Source organism: Rhinoderma darwinii, chromosome 1 (assembly GCF_050947455.1).
Source record: "Rhinoderma darwinii isolate aRhiDar2 chromosome 1, aRhiDar2.hap1, whole genome shotgun sequence".
Taxonomy (NCBI): domain Eukaryota; kingdom Metazoa; phylum Chordata; class Amphibia; order Anura; family Rhinodermatidae; genus Rhinoderma; species Rhinoderma darwinii.
The window spans coordinates 300,971,693-300,996,442 of record NC_134687.1 but is presented as its reverse complement, the minus strand read 5'-3'; the positions used below and the strand labels follow the sequence as shown (position 1 = coordinate 300,996,442).

General features: G+C 40.7%; 1 protein-coding gene across 3 annotated transcripts in view; it reads left to right on the top strand.

The window, feature by feature from the left end:
* Positions 1-24,750, top strand: part of CELF5 (CUGBP Elav-like family member 5) — a 118,082-nt gene that overhangs the window by 73,789 nt on the left and 19,543 nt on the right. The window contains exons 3-5 of one of the 3 annotated variants that reach the window (XM_075825435.1): positions 19,470-19,518; positions 23,686-23,844; positions 24,164-24,243. The exons of 1 other annotated variant lie outside the window; for it this stretch is intronic. In XM_075825435.1, coding sequence (XP_075681550.1) covers positions 19,470-19,518; positions 23,686-23,844; positions 24,164-24,243 — 288 coding nt within the window. The remainder of the gene's footprint in view (positions 1-19,469; positions 19,519-23,685; positions 23,845-24,163; positions 24,244-24,750) is intronic. One more of the 3 variants, XM_075825436.1, reaches the window with a different exon arrangement.

Sequence of the window (24,750 nt, the reverse complement as noted above, 5' to 3'; positions counted from 1 at the left end):
ACAATTCGCAAGCGGAAAACGCAAGATAAGTTGACCTGCTGTGTATTCTAAATAAAACGCAGCTCAGGTCAATTTCTCTCACGAAAAAAATACCACCGCATGTAGATTTCCTGGAATCTCATTGACTATGCTGGTACTGTATTACGCTGTGGATTTGCCACATGCAAATCCGCGCAGCAAAACTGCACGTAATACACATCGTGTGCATTGAACCTTACTCAAATGCATCACGCAAACTTTCCCGAAAATAGAATCCTAAAAAATGTTCCCCAATCTCCAAAGTTTAGGTTTATATTTTAGGCCAATATGGGTAAATGTCGGGCTGTTGAAAGAGGTACAAGTGCCACTCACATTGTATACTACTGCCAAATATTCTTGCTTCTGTTCCACCTTAGTCACATTTTTTTAATTCATTGGTTAAATTTCCAAAACCTACCATGTTCACATATACATGAGGATAATGCTCTCATACAGTGCCCGAATGTTAATACAATACAGTGTTCAGATCATAGTGGCATGCAATCCCAAAATAATACTGCCATACATTGCTGAAATTACAGTGCGATATAGTACCTATAGATGTAGCAGTGCTGAGTATGCCATATAGTACCTACAGATGTAGTAGTGCTGAGTATGTCAGTTAAGTTCATATGAATTTGCCATTTATCACAATTCATTGTGATATCTTAATGTATTTGTGTTTGTACAAAGAACTGCAGATAAACCACCTGAGCGATCTTCACCAACAGTTATCATAGTGCACAATTTAAACAGTCAAATGATAAATTTAGCTATGTACAGTACCCATATAATGGTCCCATACACTCTTTAATATTACCATACAGTGCTCAAGTAATAGTACCATGGTTCATAAATAATAGTCTTATACAGTGCCTGGATAAAAGTGCTATGTAGTGCAAATAACAGTGCCATAAAGTATATCAATGATAATGGAGAAAATAGCAGAGCCATAAAATATATGAATGATAATGCCATACTGTGTGGAAATAAATAGCTGCGCAATACAATGCCCTCATTATAGTTCCATACAGTGCTCACATAATACAGGTACAGGGCTCACATACAAGTGCCATAACAAATAGTGCTGCCAAATAACTGGCAAAAAATATATATATATCCCTGAATACATTGGCCAGACATCCAAAACCACCAATGTTAACATATTGTTTGCTGAACTAAATAACTTAAAAGTTGGGGGGCGTGGCTTTGATGGAAGCCTGAACAGACGTGTGAACCAGAGCTCCTGCCATCCTGCATTCCCTGTCGTTATCACTGGCTCTCCTTCGATATCTACCAGTGGACTATACCCCTACGCAGTCTGAGTGACTTCTGGCAGCTGTATGACTGCGATCCTCCTGGTCCCGCCAGAGCACACTCCAGCGACGCCATCTTGTAGCCACCTCGCCGACTTGCAGTTATTCGCTTAATCTTCCCTTCTACCAGCCACAGAGGCTTCGGAGAGTCTCTTTGGACGGGGTATGTGCACATGTACATTTTCATCTACTTACCTGATCCTTATTCCAATCACCGACATCTTGGGCTTGGTTTCCCCCCAGTGCACGCTCGACTAATAGGAGATCCCCGGTGCTTGCATCAGACTTGGACCTAGAGACTGCAATCTCTTACATGTAGTAACGGCAAGCGGACTGACGTAGTCAAGCCACGATACCCTCCAGTTTCTGTCCCGATACATACAGAGCCCTTCTGTGCATACTGTAGCCTACAATATCCTTTTGCTAGAGATCTCCACAGGGACAACAGCCCGTTTCCAACTGCCACAGATAGTTATACTACACTTGGCAACCATAAGAGGACTTTATGCACGTTTTTTTCAAATACCCTCATCCTTCAATTTAAGACTTGGTCTCGGAGATAACCGCCATTTTGTGGATTTACAAGTTCTTTTATATATTCCATCTTCTTCCTCTATTTGTGACTCACATCTTCAACTCCTCATAACCACCAGTTATCTAATTGGAAGCGCATATCTTGTTATATATTAATTTAACAGTGACTGACTTCTTTAGTTCACCATAACAATAGACGTGTCCTCTAACCGGACCAAGGGCCCTTCTGCCACAGAAAAACTGAAAGACTTTGCTAGATCTGATCCTCCTGAAGCAATTCGGTCCTTACACTAAATCTCTGGACCCGCCTCGAGCGACCCTCTTTGGGGATGTACTTTACGCCAAGTATCTCATCAATTAGTTAAAGCCATAACGGCATGCAAAACATCTCTGACTGGGAAAATGTAAGAAATTAAGATTGATGTAGGCCACCTACGACAAGTTATGCAATCGATAGAATCTCGTATCTCACAGCTAGAAGATAGATTTACACCAATGATCTCTACAGTAACTTCTGTGTCGAAAAAGGCAGACACGTGACAACAAAAAGCGGATGATCTTGAAGACCAGTTACGCCGGAATAATATTTGTATAATTAGTATGCCGGAACGGTCTGAGGCACAATACACTGATCGCTTCATAGAGACTTAGGTGAAGGAAACTCTTGGTGACGACTTCTCTCCGATGTTTGTTGTCGAACGGGCCCATAGAGTACCTGCAAAACTGGTTAAAAGTTTAGTTCTATTCAAATTGCCAAAACATCTCAAAAATATGATCTGACCCACTGCTCATGAATATAGATCTGTTTAGAAGTGTCTGCTGTGTCATTGTCAGAGCCGCACCGTCCATGAGACAAGATGAGCATCTCGCCTCAGGCGGCGCCCTTCTGCCTCTCTGAGGGGGCGGCGGCTCCACTGACACCAGCCGCCACCCCCTCCTGTACTATAATTGTACCTGCGTCTATAGGACACAGATACAATTACACGCATAAGCGCTGAATGGCGGGACAGGTTCTGTGTCGCACTATTCAGTGCCTTTCACTGACGTAAGCGGCGCGCACCGCTTGCATCGATGAATGACAGGGCAAGGCAGCCTGCCAATCATCGCCTTTCAACGACACTACGTTGAAAGGCGCTGATTGGCCGGGCAGAATGACTTGCCCTGCCACACAGTGCCGTGCCGTTCGGCTCCAGCAGACCTGCATTGCAAGAAGACGGCACGGGAGTGAGTTTAGGTGTGTATTTAAAGTTTTTAGTTTTTTTTTGCTAAAAGTGTGAGGGGCTATATGTGCAGCACTATCTACAGGGGGGTAGGGCTGTATGTGGGGGCTATATGTGCAGCACTATCTATAGGGGGTGTAGGGCTGTATGTGGGGGGCTATATGTGAAGCACTAACTACAGGGGGGTAGGGCTGTATGTGGGGGCTATATGTGCTACACTATCTACAGGGTGTAGGGCTGTATGTCGGGGCTATATGTGCAGCACTATCTACAGGGGGTAGGGCTGTATGTGGGGGCTATATGTGCAGCACTATCTACAGGGGGTGTAGGGCTGTATGTGGGGGGCTATATGTGAAGCACTAACTACAGGGGGGTAGGGCTGTATGTGGGGGCTATATGTGCTACACTATCTACAGGGTGTAGGGCTGTATGTCGGGGCTATATGTGCAGCACTATCTACAGGGGGTAGGGCTGTATGTGGGGGCTATATGTGCAGCACTATCTATAGGGGTAGGTCTGTATGTGGAGGCTATATGTGCAGCACTATCTGCAGGGGGTAGGGCTGTATGTGGGGGCTATATGAGGAGGACTATCTACAGGGGGGCTATATGTGCAGCACTATCTACAGGGAGGTAGGGCTGTATGGGGGGGCTATATGAGGAGCACTATCTACAGGGGGCCTAATATGTGCAGCACTAGCTACAGGGGGGGTAGGGCTGTATGTGGGGGCTATATGAGGAGCACTATCTACAGGGGGGCTATATGTGCAGCACTATCTACAGGGAGGTAGGGCTGTATGTGGGGGCTATATGAGGAGCACTATCTACAGGTGGGCTATATGAGGAGCACTATCTACAGGGGGGCTATATGTGCAGCATTGTCTACGGGGGGGGGGGTAGGGCTGTATGTGGGGGCTATATGAGGAGCACTATCTACAGGGGGGCTATATGAGGAGCACTATCTACAGGGGGGCTATATGTGCAGCATTGTCTACAGGGGGGGTAGGGCTGTATGTGGGGGCTATATGAGGAGCACTATCTACAGGGGGGCTATATGAGGAGCACTATCTACAGGGGGAATTGTATCTTCATTTATAGGTGTAGAAATTTTTGAAAAGTGAGAAGCTGAAGACATCTGAGCGGAAATCTGCTGAAATGGGCCATGTCCGGGAGAAGTCATCATAGAGGTCTGGACCAGATGGTGACAGCAAAATTCAAGAGACAAGGCAGCACATCCAAACATAACAGGAATTTATTAACCCACAAATACGACGTTTCAGTCCAACAGGACCTTTCTCAAGAATGCAGTTCAATTTTCGCCTCAGGCAGCAAAAAAAGCTAGAATCGGCCCTGGTCATTGTACAACAATAAGCACTCACTATCCTTTCCATTACTGATTAAATCTAAACCTTGTGAAAGATGGGTCCTTCATCTCTGGTCACTAAACTTTTCACCATCAGGGAATAGATGAAGGGAGAATAAATTCTAAACAAGCAATGTGGACCCCTAGCTGAAGCTTATGGTTCAGGGGATTTGCCTACTTTTTAAGTAAAACACACCTCCCACATTCAGCTAATCACACATTATTGTTTCCACCACCATATCAGTGACTGGCATATGGCAAAAAAAAACAAACGTGCCCCTATTGATTCGGAGTCTATTCAAATTACGTACTGTTGGAGGGGGAGGTGCTTCATGGCGTCACAGTAACGCTTGTTAGCATCATGGTTAAAAAACGCAGATTCATTTACTTCATCAGATGTCAATATCCTTAAAACCACTAACATATACAAAACTATACCATTTCATATAGGTATCTAAATGGATGCGTTAAAAATAAATCTGTAAACCTGGCTGCAGATTCAGAACCGGATACACAATGTGAAAACCCAAACCGAGGAGGAGATCCAGGGATTATTTGTGTATTCTACACCTCATCATCTTCTATAATGTTAAAACCCCCAATTATGCAGCCTCTGGATGATGAGCATTTGTTGGAATAAACACAAATAAGGGAACATGCTTTAAGTATAAGGCAAGGACCTACATCTGTCCAATCCTATCACCACATAAATTGCTATAAGTGTATGGCTGGGTCATCCAATATCCACAATATGTGTGTTGGGTCAGTTTGTACCTAACACCAAACTTGCAAATATTTCATGATATAACAAGGTGCAACATATGGGGAGGGACAATGAGTGTAAACTGTGCCCCTTATGCATGAGCTTGATCTTTAGAACAACATTTTCTCTGGGGACTAGGGGTCATATGCTTTCATATAAAGCAAATCAACATTGGTTGTTCATTCAGGTCATCAGGGATTACGGTTTTCAATGTGAAAATCCATCTGGACAAATTTTGTAGAAATGTTACTATATGTTATATATATAATAAATAATAGTCCCATAAAATGCACAAATCCTAGTGTCAACATAACGTAAAAGTACCAAATACTGCCAAAAATTGCTTCAGGTTTACAATGTTGTCAGTATCAACTATATTACTTTGATCATATAGCCTGCAATATTAGTGCCTTTTATGACATCTTTCATATAGTATATATGCACTAATCATAATACTCATATAATAATACCATTTATAGTTTCCATATTGTATTTGCCATCTAAAAAAAAGGAAAAATGTAGAATAAAGGAAATGGTTTCAGCCAGTGATCAAAAAGAGATTGGCTTCCATTATAGAGTAAAGCTAGAACGTAGACCTGAACAGCGCCTAAAAGGAGTACTGACCTTCCTGCATTCTTTATAAATACAGGCTAATCCGACAGAGAAAATAGTTATACGTCTTGCGTCATGTCTCTCTCATACTCTCCCCAATGGCGATACAGTACAGTGCATACAGTCACTGGAGAATAGAATGAAAATGTGAACAAATATGTTGTATGGTATGCATCTGTGTGTTCCCAGAAGTGCTTGGATAGAGACCACGTGACGTGCTGTACGGAAATGAAAACTGAACATGCATTTTATGTGTAATCCGTTTTTATTGAAATTTTGGGTTTTTGGCAGGGTATACTGGTTGTAATTTACAACAGCTAGAGAGCCATAGTTTATAGACTCCTTATTGGCTCATGTACACAGCCATATTATGGAGATGTATGTGGAAAGTTCCATCGCATGTGGTATTATACAGGTAAGGAAAACAATGTTCAACTTTGAGTGCCGCCAAATAGGCAGCATGGATGAAGCCTTAGAAGAAGGGACAGCCAGAAGAGCAAGGAAAGCGAATAGATAAGAAAAGGGGAGGAGCCACTTTCGTTATGTTTCATATTTTTGTATTTTGCTTTTATCCTCCATAAAAAAATTTTAGAAAAAAAATAGCAACCAGAACATGCGGATATTTAAAAACAAGTATTTGCCTGTGTGTGAATGGAAAATCTAATTTCCTCGTTCACTCTTCGCTAAACATCAGTGGTTAATAACATTCAAATTTCCCCTATGTGAACCTGTCCTTAAAATTACTGGTGATAATTATCAGTGCTATGAGTAGGTTGCCCAAACCCATTTTAGAAAGCAATCTCCTAGGAATATAAATTGGAGGATTTTTTTTTTTTAGATTTTTTTTTAATGGATTCACATTAGAAGCAGTCTGCATTCAGCAATTGTTTAATCAATGAGTGTTTATAGACTGAAAGAATTAGTAGATGAGAAAGCCGCCTCTGGGGGGTTTTCTCAGAGCTTTATATATCTGCTGTAGGAATCTACATCCTGCAGGTTTCCAGCTGTTGCTAAACTTCAAATCCCATGATCTTCCAGTCGCTAATAGGGGCTCTATTGGGAAAAAAATTGCGGATATTTATATTGCATGCCTCAGAATGCCAGTTTCCTTCCTTGAAGATATGGCAGTATTTTATCTAACTCAAAAGTGAACTATGTACAAGATTCTTTTCTGTACAAACATTGAAGAGCTATATGTTCGGCTTTTACTTTATTTAAAGGGGTTCTCCGGGAATTTAACTTATGGGACGAACTGCAGTGCCAGTGTAAGCATTGCTAAGCCGCAGCTACTTATGCAGTTCGGCGGGGGTCCCAGAGGTCGGACATTTACTACTAAAACATTGCTGTTGCAGGATTGGCTATCGACGTTGAAAGCTACGTACACCTTTTGGGGTCTTTTTTTTTTTTTAACGAAATTTATTGATTTTATGTTAAGAAATTTTGTAATGTATCTACATTACAGATACTAAGGACAGTTACAATCTAGATGCTATGTTAGGTCAAAGTTACAGGGGTTGCCTTCTATGGCCATCCTCTCTTCAGGCGGAGGATGGGGATTTGGGGTTTCCCTAACTTCCTCACATCTATTTCATTTCTAGAAACAAAATGCCATACACGTTAGTAAACGCCCATTGAATCAATATAACATAATAATATAACATATACTGGTAGTCGTATTAGAAAAGTGTTATTTCAAGTCATATTTGAAGATTTGTCTCAGTTGCATAGCAATTGCACAAAAATATCTCAAGGCGTTTTGTATACGTTACATGTGAGACGTTTCTGAAAGGTACCTTCAAAATTATTTATGAAAATTTAGTAAAAATGTGTTGTCCACGTCGGAATTCCCTTATTTCCCTTATTCTAGTTTTTGCTTATGGCACATATAACTGCTCCATTTTATTCTTACAAATGACCCCTCTCTTCATGTCTCGTTCAGCTTTAACATATTGCCCGCCAGCTTTTACTAAATAAACTGATTTTATGTTCTGCCTTCACTGTGAATTATTCAGCCATGGAATATTATAATGAGGTTTTCGCCATCGTTCTGGGATAGGACACAGCTGATGAATATGTAGGATATGATTTTATTTCTCATAATCACCCATATGTTGTGTGTATGTAACCTTCCTGAAGCTGTGTATAGCTGTAATAGACATATCATATATTTTAGAGGTTTTCTACATAGGGAGCTGTAGACAACAGAGGTAATGGAGCTGAAATAATCATGGTGAATATGGCTAAACAGACTGATCTCTATTAGGATGATGTCTCAGGCCCTGCTGACATCTGCGTTCAGGCTTCCATTGTTCCGCTCAGTCATTGACTTTAATGGGTTCCACCTGGTTTCTGTCAGGCTGTCCGTGGATTTAGGCCCCATGCACACTAACGTGCTTTTGCGGTCTGTGCATGGCCCGGGAGCCCGCACGCAGAAAGAACAGATGTGTCTTATTACGGCCGTCTTCTGCGGTCTGGGCTCATTGAAAATAATGCCCGCGGCCATGTGCATTGCCCGCGATTTGCGGGCGGCTTGCGGCTGACCGTCCGCTACCGGCCGACCCGAAAATCACGGGCGTGCACATGGCTACGGTCGTGTACATGAGGCCTTACCGGAAATAAAAGTGCATCATTCTGTGCTATTGTTTCCGGTATTTTTGTTGGAATGTGCGATGGAGGCCCCGAACAGTGCCTCCAATGCAAAGGTTAACAGGCCCTCAAGGCCCAATTACACGTGCCAATTATCAGGCAAACGATCGTTCATAGAACGCTCGTTTCCGATAATTGCCCTGGGCAGCGGTCAACAGATGAACGCGCAAATGCTCGTTCATCTACTGATCGTATGGTTTTAAAAAGTTAAGATATTTTCATTGTCGGCATGATGATAATGTAAGGGGTCGAGCGATCGTAGTAACAAGTGCTCGTCCCCATACATAGCTCCTTGTGACTGGAGCAAACGAGTGCCGATCAACCAGCTGACTCGTTGATTGGCGCTCGTTGCACCGGTGTAAGAGGACCTTTAGCCTTCTAGAAAAGATAGACATCTAAAAATAAACATAGACTTTTGTAATGAATCAAAAGTTCTAATGTTCGCATCTGATAGAAAACATGATTCGCTCTAGGGGGGCATCTGAGACTGGCAAACTGGGAACCTCCATCACTACATGTGATGCATTATTTTTTTTTATTTTTTTCATTCTCAAATGTTACAGGGTATGCAAACTACTACGAGGGCATAGTTAGCGGACACTGTTATGGGCACATCTGTAATCGGTGTATGCTGTTTTGGGGCATCTGTGCTTGTCGCACGCTGTTTTGGGGGTGCCTGTGTTTGGTGCACTCTTATGACGGGCATCTGTAACTGACAAACAACGAACATGTCTTTTCTTAAACAGATCCCATCTAGAATACCATCATTTAGAAAACAGGTTGGTTTTGCAGTGCTGGGGTGGTGCATTTAGCATGCTTGTTATTTTCCACTGTGGTTGGTAAATCCCTTGGTTTGTAGACACTCCACAAAAAGTAGCTTGAGTATCAGAAATGTCTAGTCACCCCTGTCTGAAGACATGACTCAGAAATGAGCTAACTAGCGATCGGTTTTAGTCTTTTACACCTCATTGCCACAAAGTAGCTTCGTGGTTAGCCCTTTTCAACAGCATCACTTATTAGATTACGTTTTTTAAGCTATAATGAGCAGGACACCATACAATATATAGCCAAGTTTTACATTACAAGCAGTTATTTGGTTATGGTTGTGTAGCCAATCCCTTAGGTCCAACTGTGTCTTCATAATAGTGCCAACCACAGCACTAGCCAGTACCTCTGAGTCCGCCTCAGTGCTGCCAGTCTTCACCTAACTTATTTTTCCATGCCCCTGCCTCTTCAGCAAGAAGGAAGATATGTGTGCGCTTCTGTATACCGGTAACTTCCTGTTCCTGAGGGAATTTCTCCAGCAAGAAGGAAGTTACGTGTCCGCTCCTGTACACTGGTAACTTCCTGTTGCCTGAGGGAATTTCTCCAGCAAGAAGGAAGATACGTGTGCGCTCCTGTACACCGGTAACTTCCTGTTCCTGAGGGAATTTCTCCAGCAAGACGGAAGTTACGTGTCCGCTCCTGTACACCGGTAACTTCCTGTTTCTGAGGGAATTTCTCCAGCAAGAAGGAAGTTACGTTTCCGCTCCTGTACACTGGTAACTTCCTGTTGCTGAGGGAATTTCTCCAGCAAGAAGGAAGATGTGTGCGCTCCTGTACACTGGTAACTTCCTGTTCTTGAGGGAATTTCTCCAGCAAGAAGGAAGTTACGCGTGCGCTCCTGTACACTGGTAACTTCCTTCTTGCTGGAGAAATTCCCTCAGAAACAGGAAGTTACCGGTGTACAGGAGCTGACACGTAACTTCCTTCTTGCTGGAGAAATTCCCTCAGGAACAGGAAGTTACCGGTGTACAGGAGCGGACACGTAACTTCCTTCTTGCTGGAGAAATTCCCTCAGGAACTGGAAGTTACGTGTGCGCTCCTGTACACTGGTAACTTCCTGTTCCTGAGCAGATTTGCACAGGAAACTGTCTTCCCAGATGAATTGATGTGTGTGGCAACCACTGCCAGGACAAAAAAGTCTGTCCTGCTGAATACTGGGCACTTGGAAGGCGTGCTGTGTCTCCTCAAGAACTATGAGGTGCCTTCCAGATGAGGCATGCGTCCATGTTTGAAAATCACAGATCTAGTGGATCGTGGCAATCCCTTATATCCACTAGTTTCTAACCAAACCCAGTTGCTTCCACTGTGGTGTATTTGGTCTGTGCCAATTGACAGACTGGGTATGGGCATTAGCTCATAGCAACTCTACACCCGTCTGCACTGACAAGAAGCTACATACAGTGGAGGAAATAAGTATTTGATCCCTTGCTGATTTTGTAAGTTTGCCCACTGTCAAAGTTATGAACAGTCTAGAATTTTTAGGCTAGGTTAATTTTACCAGTGAGAGATAGATTATATAAAAAAAAATAAAGAAAATCACATAGTCAAAATTATATATATTTATTTGCATTGTGCACAGAGAAATAAGTATTTGATCCCCTACCAACCATTAAGAGTTCAGCCTCCTCCAGACCAGTTACACGCTCCAAATCAACTTGGTGCCTGCATTAAAGACAGCTGTCTTACATGGTCACCTGTATAAAATACTCCTGTCCTCAGACTCAATTAATCAGTCTGACTCTAACCTCTACAACATGGGCAAGACCAAAGAGCTTTCTAAGGATGTCAGGGACAAGATCATAGACCTGCACAAGGCTGGAATGGGCTACAAAACCATAAGTAAGACGCTGGGTGAGAAGGAGACAACTGTTGGTGCAATAGTAAGAAAATGGAAGACATACAAAATGACTGTCAATCGACATCGATCTGGGGCTCCATGCAAAATCTCACCTCGTGGGGTATCCTTGATCCTGAGGAAGGTGAGAGCTCAGCCGAAAACTACACGGGGGCAACTTGTTAATGATCTCAAGGCAGCTGGGACCACAGTCACTAAGAAAACCATTGGTAACACATTACGCCGTAATGGATTAAAATCCTGCAGTGCCCGCAAGGTCCCCCTGCTCAAGAAGGCACATGTACAGGCCCGTCTGAAGTTTGCAAATGAACATCTGGATGATTCTGAGAGTGATTGGGAGAGGGTGCTGTGGTCAGATGAGACTAAAATTGAGCCCTTTGCCATTAACTCAACTCGCCGTGTTTGGAGGAAGAGAAATGCTGCCTATGATCCAAAGAACACAGTCCCCACTGTCAAGCATGGAGGTGAAAACATTATGTTTTGGGGGTGTTTCTCTGCTAAGGGCACAGGACTACTTCACCGCATCAATGGGAGAATGGCTGGAGCCATGTACCGTCAAATCCTGAGTGACAACCTCCTTCCCTCCACCAGGACATTAAAAATGGCTCATGGCTGGGTCTTCCAGCACGACAATGACCCGAAACATACAGCCAAGGCAACAAAGGAGTGGCTCAAAAAGAAGCACATTAAGGTCATGGAGTGGCCTAGCCAGTCTCCAGACCTTAATCCCATCGAAAACTTATGGAGGGAGCTGAAGATCCGAGTTGCCAAGCGACAGCCTCGAAATCTTAATGATTTACAGATGATCTGCAAAGAGGAGTGGGCCAAAATTCCATCTAACATGTGTGCAAACCTCATCATCAACTACAATAAAATGTCTGACTGCTGTGCTTGCCAACAAGGGTTTTGCCACCAAGTATTAAGTCTTGTTTGCCAAAGGGATCAAATACTTATTTCTCTGCGCACAATGCAAATAAATATATATAATTTTGACTATGTGATTTTCTTTTTTTTTTCTTCATATAATCTATTTCTCACTGGTACAATTAACCTAGCCTAAAAATTCTAGACTGTTCATGTCTTTGACAGTGGGCAAACTTACAAAATCAGCAAGGGATCAAATACTTATTTCCTTCACTGTACATTCTGCCCACTACTGACTTTATCATAGATCATGAGAAAAGAGACAGAAGCCTTGTCCTCATTGCACAAATATTTATTGTACCTTGTACAAATGAGCAGTCACTCCAGTTGTTGTATATATGTATTAAACATTGCAGTGGAGGGGCTGTGAGCGCAGCTTATGACTTGTGTGGCAGATCGTAATGTGCAGTACAGCCCAAATTCTATTCTCTTCTTTCCATCAGTTTTGGTAATAAAGCTTACTGTAATTTGTATATAGTACCAATTATTGTATTGTTTTCTGCTTATGTATTTATGTAAAAATAGCACTTATGGGCCTTTCATATCCACCTTCTTAGGGCTTCCCTTCGCTTTTCACAGAATGTCAGCTTCTGTGCATTTTACACAAGCACTCATACACAGATTTTGAAAAAAAAAAAGAGGTACAAGTGGCGTGTGCCTCTAAGTGCTGGTTGCCACGGCGACCGTAAATGTCAGGTTCCGTGCGGTGAATAGTCGTTTCCATGGTAACCCCATCCTTTTCAGAGAGGTGCTGTTATAGCTGGAGTGACAGGTCTGGGGGGAGGGGAGAGGGACAGGGTGGCACGATGTGTGTGTGCAGTGTGTACATCTGTCTGAGAATTTATACATTGCTATGCATGAGAAGACATGTTAGAAAAAATTAACATGCATTACTGTGCAATTTATGTGTGTAATGATGTGTACTCTCTTACATGACTCTGCATGTTGTGTTTGTACGTTTATTCATGTATTGTAAATTTAGTTTTCTTTTTCACATTGAAACTGATTGAAATAGTTATGTAGTGCAATAGAATACCCGTGTGCATTCTGTGGATCTTTGTTTATTTGTATTATTGTGTAGTATACATTGGACACACAAAACAACACTAATTTACATATATAATATGTTTACACAGCTGTAGCAGAGCTAAATTTCTCATTGCACTTTGATCTCTTTCTGTATAGATAACTTGGTAGGTTTACCTACTATATACATGCCAGTCTTTATTGTGAATTTCCACTGATGCGGGGTATAACTCTGGCCTGTGCCATCTACATCTTCTCTGTGCATCTTCTAAAGATTGTAACTAACAGAGACTGAGCATTAGGGGGTCTGCTTTGCTTCTAGGAGATAAAGCAGCTGGGGACAAGCAGTAATGTGTGCTGAACTATGTAGAGAGTGTGAATGCAGCCAGAAGAAAATGGTCACTGTATGCCATAAGAACTAAGAGTAATTAAGGGGAAAAGACAGCGCAGGATAAAAAGAGCAAAGGGTGAATAAGAGCGAAAACCCGAGCAACACAAAGAGCACAATGACATGGGAGCAAGACCAAAATGATACAGTACAGAGCCAGTGACACAGAAATATAGAGAGACAGATGCAGAGCCTCAGGCAGAAGCACAGAGACCTACACAAACAGACAGACTAAAAAAAAGCAGATATATGTTTAGACAGTGATAAGCGAGCAGAAGAGAGCGCATGGAAGAACAAGGGGAAACTGCAACTTGAATTGTCAACTATACTTTGAAGATGCACAGAGTTTTATATTTGATATTGTAAGCCTTCATGCAGTTCTCCACTATAATACCCATTATTTTTCCCTATAAAAGCTAGAATTTGGAGAAGTCATAAAATATAAATATTATGTATTGCTGCAAACCTACTCTCAGGACCTGCATTTATTGCTGCCTCCACGTTATTATTGATTAAGAAGCCTTTATAAGATTGGTAATTACTGTATTTTATCATATTATGACTCTTTGTGTCAGTATGGGGAGGAGTCATAATTCAGTGTTGAAAAATGGCACATATATTTGCTCCATATGCATAAATTTGCGTATTTTTTTTTAATGTTCTGACACTTTGATAAAAACTTCTTTAGAGGTGTCGATTGTAACATAAAACCTTTTTCAAGTACAGAAAAGTGTTAGAAATATATCACAACAAGGGCATTTATACACTGGCACAGATCCTGTATGGAAGTCATCTAGTCTGTACTACTCCTTTAGTATGGAGCAGTAAAACCTCCGTGCACTGCCAAACATGCGCCGCACAGCTCCATGTGTATATATTTGCTATCAGTGTGTGAAGAGTGGGAGAAGAGGGTTGCATTGACCATCCAACACAATGGACAGCACTTTGAACACATTTTATAAGTGGTCAGAAACTTGTAAATAACTCATGAAAGAATAAAGTAACGTTAAAACCAAGCACACCATTGTTTTTCTTGTGAAATTCTCGATAAGTTTGATGTGTCACATGACCCTCTTCCCATTGAAAAAACTAAAGTTGGATACAAAATGGCCGACTTCAAAATGGCCGCCATGGTCAACACCCAGCTTGAAAAGTTTCCCCCCTCCCATATACTAATGTGCCACAAACAGGAAGTTAATATCACCAACCATTCCCATTTTATTTAGGTGTATCCATATAAATGGCCCACCCTGTATATCCAGTAACGACGGCAGGGCGGAAGTGCATCATGAAGTGAGGAGTGAACAAATTGGTCATGTGGTGCGTATGCCATTGGAAGGGAGGGAAAAAGGGGAGGGCAACAATGTGGGCGTCTTAGAGCAGTAACAAGGATGGAAGGTGAAAAAATCTCCGTGCCAAACTGGGCACGCGCAGTAGATACGCAGCAGTACAGACGCCGTCAGGGGAGAAGGAGGGGATGGGGGTGTATAAAAGATGTATATGTATAAATGGCACGGATGTATAAAAAATGTATATGTATAACTGGCAAGTAGCGGGGACATAAAGAAAGCACACTTTGGTAATACGTTAGTGGTGCCCCAAAAGTGCACAAGTGTTAGATCAAGTGCAACGTGCAAAAATAAAGTGAGTATTGTTGCCCTCCCCTTTTTCCCTTCTCTCCTCCCCTGGCGGTGACGCACCCATCACCTGACCAATTTGTTTACTCCTCACTTCATGATGCACTTCCGCTATGAAAGACCCCCCACTTGTCACCGTTCGAAACGTTGCCACTTTTTACTGGATGTTTGACCAATAAAAGAATATATTGATTGAAATTTGGGAGACGTGTGCTGCTGTTCAACCACGCTTTTGCTGAGGATTACATTATATCAGACTGGGTTTGTCTGATTTTATAGCGTGACACCGCTCATGATATCGGGATTTGTGCTGCTTCAAACACTTTATTTTTTGGATTATATCCTGGGGATATGTCATTAATGGCCTTCTTGGGAAGACCCCTATAAATGCTGCAGTCACTATTGACCGCGGTATTTGACTAGTTAAACGGCCAGGAACAGCGCCATCGCTGTTCCTGGCCATTAGAGCAGCGTGTCAGCTGTAAAACACAGCTGACACCTGCAGTGTATGGAGAGGGCTCAGCGCGTGAGCCGCTCCGCTCCAAACATCATCCCCTCTCCGCTCTATGATGTGGCGACACATCATGGGTCGGGAAGGGGTTAAGCAAGAAGCAGTCAGGGGACCCGCGCTGTCAGGTCCCTTGACTGCCCACTATAAGATGCAGGGACTTTTTAGCAAGATTTATTCTTGCTAAAAACTGCGACTTATAGTCCGAAAAATACGGTATGTTAAATTTGTAGACCTAATATATACTACCCAATTTTACTTTTGAGCTAACATTCTCCCCCTGACGAAGCCTGGTTGCGAAACGCGTTGGGTGTAAGTGGGCTCCTGGCACATTGCTACTCCTTACCTCAATGTTTGTCTGCATGGTTTGTACATTTTTTATCCTTTAGTTTACATTTTTTGGTTATTTTGCCATGAATACCCATCTATTCGGGTGGTCAAAGCTCATCTGTTTAATGTTTAATGATTTATCTCTAGCTTACCATTGCAGACTATATGCAATGTGTTATATATGTTATTGCCGGCAGCCCACCCAGTTATTTTTCATCTGTGTGGACTCCTTTTATTATCATTCCTATTTTATGCTATTGTTGTGTGTATCTTTTCAAAATATATTTCAATTAAAACTATTTTATTCAAGATGTCCGGTCATTTAACACCGGGTGCTTGTATTGGTGTTTATGTATGACTTTGGTGTTTTGACCATTTATACATTGGGACATATCCTCCTTGGTGTAATTTATGTGATTGGTGTTAAACCAAATAACCTGTACTTTGTAAATCCATTTACAGAGGACGTGTTCATCACTTGTGGTGACTTTTAACTAATGAAACACAATGAGGGAAACTTTTTGCAGCATTTTATGCATTTACAGGGCATATAATTTACATGAAAGACTTTTCACAAAAACATATTTATAATAGTAAGAAAACCACTGTGAAAAGACAATCTATATCAGAAAAAGGGAAGTTATATATTAACCCCTTAACATCTGGGCTAATTCTTATCTCAAAAGTGTAACCAAATTTTTGGTGTTCATTCCTTTTTTTTTCATTTGGTACACTGCACTCAGATGAAGAGTTGTCGTATAAATTAATAATTACCTCACAAATATCTTGATTTAAAGGGCTTGTCCAGTTTAGAAAATCAATTTACATATACCCTATTAGTTAATAAAGGGGGTCTGGTGTTCAGGATCCTAATCTCTGGGCCAGAGTAGAGAGAGATTACAAAAAAGGTGTCTCTCTCTGTGGACTACCTGTCCTGTCCTGCATTACACAGACAATCCATTTACATGAGTGGGCACTGTGTAATTCTTCATTTCCCCTGTGATGGCACTGCGGGGAAACCTTTACTGCCAGGTTTCTCTGCAGATTACAGCTGATAGCTAGCAGGGGGACACTTAGTAATCAGTTTATTTTCAAGGGACAACTCTATCAAGTTGGAATTGTCCAAAGCCGACAACCCCTTTAAATCAAGATATTTGTGAGTAAGGTTTAGACCAAGGATTCTCAAACTTTTTTCTACTGGGGCCTCATCAGCCAGAAAATTGTGATCTCCGAGCCTCAACACCAGTAGTGAAAAATCCATGCCAAATGTAAAAATTTTGCTCAATTTATCTTTTATTTGTCATCTAAACGAACAGAAAAAAAGTCAATTTTGCTCCAGAACGAAGAGATTAGTCCAACCAGAGAGAGTTTTGTGCAGCATATAATCACTTGCGGTCAAAAGTCCTTACCTAGCTGCACCTCACCAACAACTGGGGACACACTTTACTGGTGAGGACCGCCTCACAGTTTGAGAAGCACTGTTAGACAATTAGTAAATCACTAAGTTCTCAAACTTGTGGGGTGGTCCTCACCAGTGAGGTGTCCAATAGCCAATACAGAAATAAAATTGTCTACCATTTTTGATGTCTCTGTCTACTTATTTAATTTCATGTATGATGTTGTCTTAAAGTTTTCCAAAATTGACAAGCACAGATATAACATGTTTTGTTTCACAAATGCATCACCATTTTACAATTTATAAATCAATCTCATCTACGTAAAATGTTGGGTAACTTTAATAATCCATTACTTATTTTGTACTGATCCTGACTTATAGACTGTATTCTAGTCCAGAACTGCGTTTACAATTGAAGTACATTGAAACAGTGCTGTTCTGCATTTTCGGTACGTTTTTGTGTACTACTCTTACCAAAATGGAAATTAAGCAAGCTCTGTACAAAGACCCTGAACAAGCAGGGAATACTGGCATATTTCAGCAGCCTGAGAAATTGTGAGTGCAGCTGTGATAAGAATGTGCTATAATATAAGCAAGGTATATAAGCCGTTGCATATTTGTATCTATATGTTAATTGTAAAATACTTTTTAAAGGTTTACCTACGCGTTATGCTATATATGTAACTTTGAAAAGGTATTGTACTGATGTGCAGTAGTGTACGTTATTTAGGATCATTTCTACTACACTATAGTAATGAAACTAACATTTCTTGTAGAATCGCAATTGAATATGATCACAGATATTTCCGAAATTTTAGATTTTGTATGTTTAAAATGAAAGGAGCTCCTGTAGTTCTGATGGCACTCGAATATCTTGTTTAGCATTGCTCAATATACCGCATGTGAATGGAAATGCAGCATTTATGATCCCTGACTAATAGTGAGTACAGTTGCTATGAAGGGGGTCCTGGCTTTGTTTTGCCACCTTTCCATTCTTTCTTTTGTATTTTTTGCTGATAATAAAAGAGCATGTGGAACCTGAACATTCATGGTGCAGGTTTTGCATTCTTATTTTGGCAATTTACGGTCAGCAGATGAGTTTGAGGGTGAGTAGTATTCCAGGTTTTGCCGTGGGGCCATTTGACTACTACTAAGACCCCTGTTTAGCAAAGAGGTATTAGGATTTTCTGGAGAATTGGCATGTACAATAGTGTATCTCTACGAGATTTCCCCCCAAAACTTAAAATGGCCAAATATGAATATATCTGAAGATGAAGCAATAGGCAGAGTTTCCTTAATATGTATTTTATTTTTTACTTTGACATTTATAAAATTTAAAAAAATAACACAATCTGGGCTTGTTACACATAGTAACCAATCACAGTTCAATTTTCTGAAGTAGTTAAAGAAAAGAAAGCAGAGCACTGATTGGTTGCTATGGGCAGCATATGTGGTTGTAAATTTGCTTCTTAGCAACTGATCACAAACTGTCATCTTTATTATTAGAACATTCTAAGAAAGTGACAAGTGGTTATCGGATTCTGAGACACTACGACAATCAATATGGCGGCAATTTTCCCTTTTTCATAATGTGAATGCAAAAAAAATCTAATATAATTACCAAACTTTGACTGTCACTCTTTCTTCTGATTAACTCTTATGTGGCCATTTTTTTTTTCTATTTTTGGGTGGAAATCCTCGGGGTAGTGTAAACATGGAAGCTTTTTGTTTCTTCATCTATGTATATGGTCCTATAAGGTAATCCTATCAAAGCTACATTTGATCTTTAAACTCTTTTTTTTAATTTTTTTTTATTTTATTGAATCATTCTGATGTCCGTTGTGTGATGCTGACAGGTCACAGGGAATCCCTTTTAAGTGTCATTTTTACATTACTTTTACACAAATGTTATTTGTAAATAAAATATTATTTTCATTCTCTACTATACATATTTGTATATCTACTATATAGTCCAAACACCTAGATTTGGCCCATGTCTTCTTTTCTAGAAAAAAAGTTAAATAAAAAAAGGAACAAAAAACTTATTGAGTGGGTAATGGCTAAAGGTTTGGGTGAGAAACATTTATCCCGAGTGTTCTCTGGTTCCAGATGGCACGACCAATTCAGGTGAAGCCAGCAGACAGCGAGAGTCGGGGAGGTATGTATCCTGTAAGAGTACCCCTTATCAGGGTCCAGCAGTGTTTTCTGCTCATTGTTGAAGAATCCATCACCATTCAGAGTTGTCTGTTCATTAATGGCATTGATTATTTTACATCCCAGATCCCAGCGTGTTCATTGTCAATGTGCAGATACATGGTATCATTATACAACACAGCATGTTCATTATTACAGCATCATACTGGGAAGCCATCATTAATGTATACATACTCATCATCATTATCTATAAGGTTAATAGCCTGAAGGATGGGTGGCTCTCCATCCACACAGTTGTCATAAAGCATAGGTGCTTCAATTACATTTGCTAAATATTCATGTATCATTGGTGAAAATGACATGGGCAATAATTGCCCGCTTGACAGGGTTCCGAAGCACTTCTGCCACTGTATTCTTTTCCATTGTGCAGTGTATTTGTTATATACATGCTATAATTCTGCCCATGTCCGCTGTTTAATATGATAATTGACAACCAGTATACAAGTGTTTAGACGCTGCAGGTTTTCAACAGGATGTAAATGATTTCTTCATAAGGCTGATCAGATCTTGACACTGGGAGGACAGTAATCCCTATGCTATTGTCTGAAGTAGCACCACTATTTGGCTTATCTGACAAAACACATTTCTAACATTCATTTAATTACCATAGAAGATATCCTATAGTAAATTGAACTAGTTAAATCAAAAAATTGGAGGCGACATTGCATATTTATTTTAAAAAAAACAGTACAATGACCGTCTGCAGCGTTGCAAGCAGCGGATCAATTATCACTATGTGTCATTATACAAGCCGTGCTTTCATTGCTGGCCATACACGGAAAGATTTTATAACTATGACCCAGCAGACCATGGTTCTTTTAAGATACATGCGTGGCTGACATATAATTATGTTGCCGTGGCAGAAATGTTCATGTCAACATTGATTTTTTTTTTCATTGATTTTTTTTTTTTCTAGAGTTAAAGAAAAATTGTTAAATGTAGGGGAAAGCTGTATGATTTCTGCCTCACCCTTAGTTCAGAGTTCATGTGTCAGAGTCTTTGTCTTGGCTGTGACAACCTTTATTAATGTACAGGCGCCCATGTCTGGCACACAGGTGAATCAAATGGCTTCGCCTGTGTGCCAGACATCTGTGTAACGCATGACCCATATATATATATGTGTGTATATATATATATATATATATATATATATATATATATATATATATATATATACATTGGGACCAAATGTTGTTACAGCCATTTTTGCAAAAGTGACATCAGGTTGGTTGTCACTTTTGACTATGCTTCTCAGAAACTGATCACCAGCTGTCATTTGTTCGGCATGTTCAAGCAATAACATAGTGACGATTTACCGAGAAGCTAATTCAAAGTTGACAACCAATATGGCTGTCAAAAATGGCAGTATCTCCGAAAGTAAAACTACTTCTGATTTACTGATATATGGCCATTTTTAGGTTTTGAGCAAAAATCCTCTTTAAAAGCATTTCGTCTTCTCATTTATGAAATGATAGATATTACAGTAGCATGACGAGACGGGGCCCCTGTGCAAGAACAGTTTGTGGGTTCCTTGCAACAGCTAGTTTATCAAGAGCGAGGGGCTCATCATAGAGCTTCTTACTATGATTCTCTATAAAATTCTCCAGCTGGTGGATTAGAATACATCAGTAATTTTGATCAAAGGTAATCGAGGTCCCTTAGCCGATAGGAGAAACTGTAATTTTTTATTGTGGCCCCCTTCCCTACAGGGTTTCTGTGTAGCTGCACAGGTTCCACCTATAGTAAGCCTGCCCCCGGGGTTGTGAACATGCATAGACCTAATTAGTTCTGGTCTAAGCCTATGTTCACACTACTATCACAGGCTCCTTTCAGCAGCCCCGGCAAGTTTAACCAGAAGAATAGCGCTGCATTCAGTGCTATTCTTCCCATCAAAATATTGGATATCACCTCGGAATCCGATGTACGCCTTTTGTAAGTCAATGATGTCCATCGTATGACAGATCCGGCAGAGCGTTGTGGCTTCCGTTATAAGCCAAAGCCACAACGCAAATGTGAACATAGCTTAATAATGAAGTCAAACATGACCTAGCCCAATCCAATATTAATAGTAAGAATAGTCCTCATCCAGCTAAACAATATATAATGTCAGCCTAGTTTACTAAAAATTGACTCCCTTTCAGATTGGCAGCTGGAGTTTATCTCTATAACAATAACTGGAATAGCACTCGAGCATAGTCTTATTGTAGAACAATAATTTCACCCTTGATGGCACATATCTTGTCATTTTCTGCTCGTCTCAAATCAGAACATCTTTACGTGTATGGTGAAGCAATGAAAGTGATTTCGGACTGGCTGCGGTGGTTTCGCTCATTTCCACCTATATGTACTGTTAGTAAACGGCTTCTGTGGTTATGTAGCATTATTGTGATTATTGTGGATTATTATCAGCATCCCCATACAAACTGTTGTATCCATTGTATCTATTGTAAACCGCACAAACCTAAACCGTAATGTACTTCTCCTGCACGGATGATTTGTTTTATGTGTGTATATGATCTTCCTGGGACCCCATGTCTTTTTTTATTTCTGTATATCCTCATTGATGTATATTTGGTTATATTGTGAAGTAATCAGTGTATACATACTCATTATCATTATACAGTCCTGCGTCCCTACATTCCCCTGCTTAGTCCAGCCTCCCTGACCTGGTTTTACCAGCTCTGTCTATAGCAGCTGAGCGCTGCCTAAACCCTTGCAAAATTCATCACCACCGCCCTGGCACACCGCGTGCCGGCACTGCCCATTGTCATGGTAACCAGATGCAGCTTCCAGCTTCAAACACAAATTTTCATGGTTGCTGGACAGCATGTGAAATTGCCAATCAGAGGGTGAAGAGAGAGGGGAGGGGGCTCTTGTGGGAGGGAGGGGGGCCTACTGTGTGTCTGTGTGGAGGGAGATTGTGAGGAAAGAGTGCAACAGAGCATGCATGATGGGAGGGAGTGCGAGGAGGAGGCTGTGTGCATGGGAGAGGAGGAGGGGGCTGGATCAGCTGTGTCTACTATGTCAGTGCAATATTGTGGAATGTTTAGTGGGTCACTGACATTTGTGTGCCATTCTGCATGAGTTACCCATGAATACGTATTACTCCATTTCAATATACAGGCAGATGCCAAACCTTCCAATGTCATCTTGATTGCATGTAAACATATGGCATATGTGCACATCTGAACCATATGTAGAAATATGTGCATGCAAATGTATAAAATACCATATTGGTCAACCAATACATCCATCATTTTATACTCCCCCCAAATGTCACTTTGTGTACGCAGTATACTCTATATGTCTGATTGATGAGGCATATATAGTATGTCCATGTGCTGCATGTATCATCTTTATCTTATTTTGTCATATTTATTTTCCTCAACATACATTTTATAGCCTCATTTATAATGCAGGGTACTGGGATTCTATGATTTAAAGGGAATATGTTTATAAAAGACAATGAATAGCAAAGCTTTCCCTATTAGCCTTATGGCTATGTAGATTATGGATATCTTCAAATGAAAATAGAACTCTAGTCACTTTATTGTATGCAGTCAAACAGGGGCAGACTGACCATGCAAACATAAGGGCAGTGCCTAAGGGCTTGTGGCCAGAGTGGGTGAAGGGCTTTTGGTTATTTAGAGCGCACCTTAAAGTTTGGGCCTGTGCAGGGCAAGCAATGAGTAAAAAAAGAAATGCAAGCCGTAACTGCTGCTCAAATGCATGGTATTGGCCCAAATGAAATGTATCATGACTATAGTAAGGGGCCCAGGTGCTAAGAAAAATGAAATAGTATATGTAGAAGTAAATAGATGTTTTTTAAGTCCCCTAGCATATGATATAGCATACATGTGTATAGTTTCACCAACATATTTAGCCTCCAATAATACTTTTTCATACAAACAAGTCAACAGTTGTAAAACACAACTTGTAAGTTGAGGACTGTGATGGTTTGTGAAGCCCTTGTATGCACTTCCCAGAACATCACTTTGCCATATGTTCGTATATACAACAATATATTTATATGATATAATTATATATTAATGCTTTTACTTCTAGGGTTTGTAAGTTTGTCATTTTTTTACTAAATAACCTATGTGACTAGGTGGCACTAACCTGACAATTGGGGCCACAGGTGATCGCAAACTGTTTGTGGGAATGCTCAGCAAACAGCAGTCTGAAGAAGAAGTAACCAGCATGTTCCAAGCCTTTGGCTCAATTGAGGAGTGTTCTGTTCTACGAGGACCTGATGGCAGCAGTAAAGGTAAGACCAACAGGAAGGAAACGTCCTCTGCCAATGGGGAATATTTATGGCATAGCATGCTTAGTTTCATTATATTTCCCATGGGTGACATACAAGTAATTGTCTTTGTTAGTTTTTCCTAATATTTTTTATTACACGGCCGTTTTTAATACTTACGTAGTTCTTATTGAGACATACATTTAGCAAAATACTTAGTCACTGATACATTCACAGTAAGCACTTCATTCATTTACTCATTTAGTATTGTCTTTAGTTCCATTTAGTGTTGTTGTTTTACTAATAAGTTTTCTATGCAAACTATATACCCATATGTTTCCAGGCTGTGCTTTTGTCAAGTTCTCATCCCATGCTGAGGCTCAGGCAGCGATACATGCTCTACATGGGAGTCAAACAATGCCAGTAAGTATTCTGTTCTCTAGTCATAGCTCAGATCTGACCGCTTCACCTGTGTGCCAGTCTTATATTTCACCTATGTATAAGAAATATAGAAAACACTTTATATATGTATGCCATATAGTAACATATATAAAGGTTGTTTCAAAGAACGACCTTTAATATCTTAAAACATTGCTTCTTTTCATTTCTGAAATTTTAAGGGTTACGACTCAGACCCGATTTGTTTGCTTCCAATAATAACTATCCTAATTCAATCCAGACCAACTGGGCTACTTCCTCATATAATAGTCGTTCGCCTAACCATCCAATATATATAGTGTCAGCCTAATTTTGTTACATATGGATCATTTCTGGCCAATATAATTTAAGAGTGTCCACATTGAAGGAAAAAAAATAATTTTTTTTTTTTCGTTCCCCCGGAAACAGTGCCACTCTTTTCCATGGGCTGTGTCTGGTATTGCAATTCATCCCCACTCTACTGTATATGAAGTGTCACTGAGAGTACAGTAT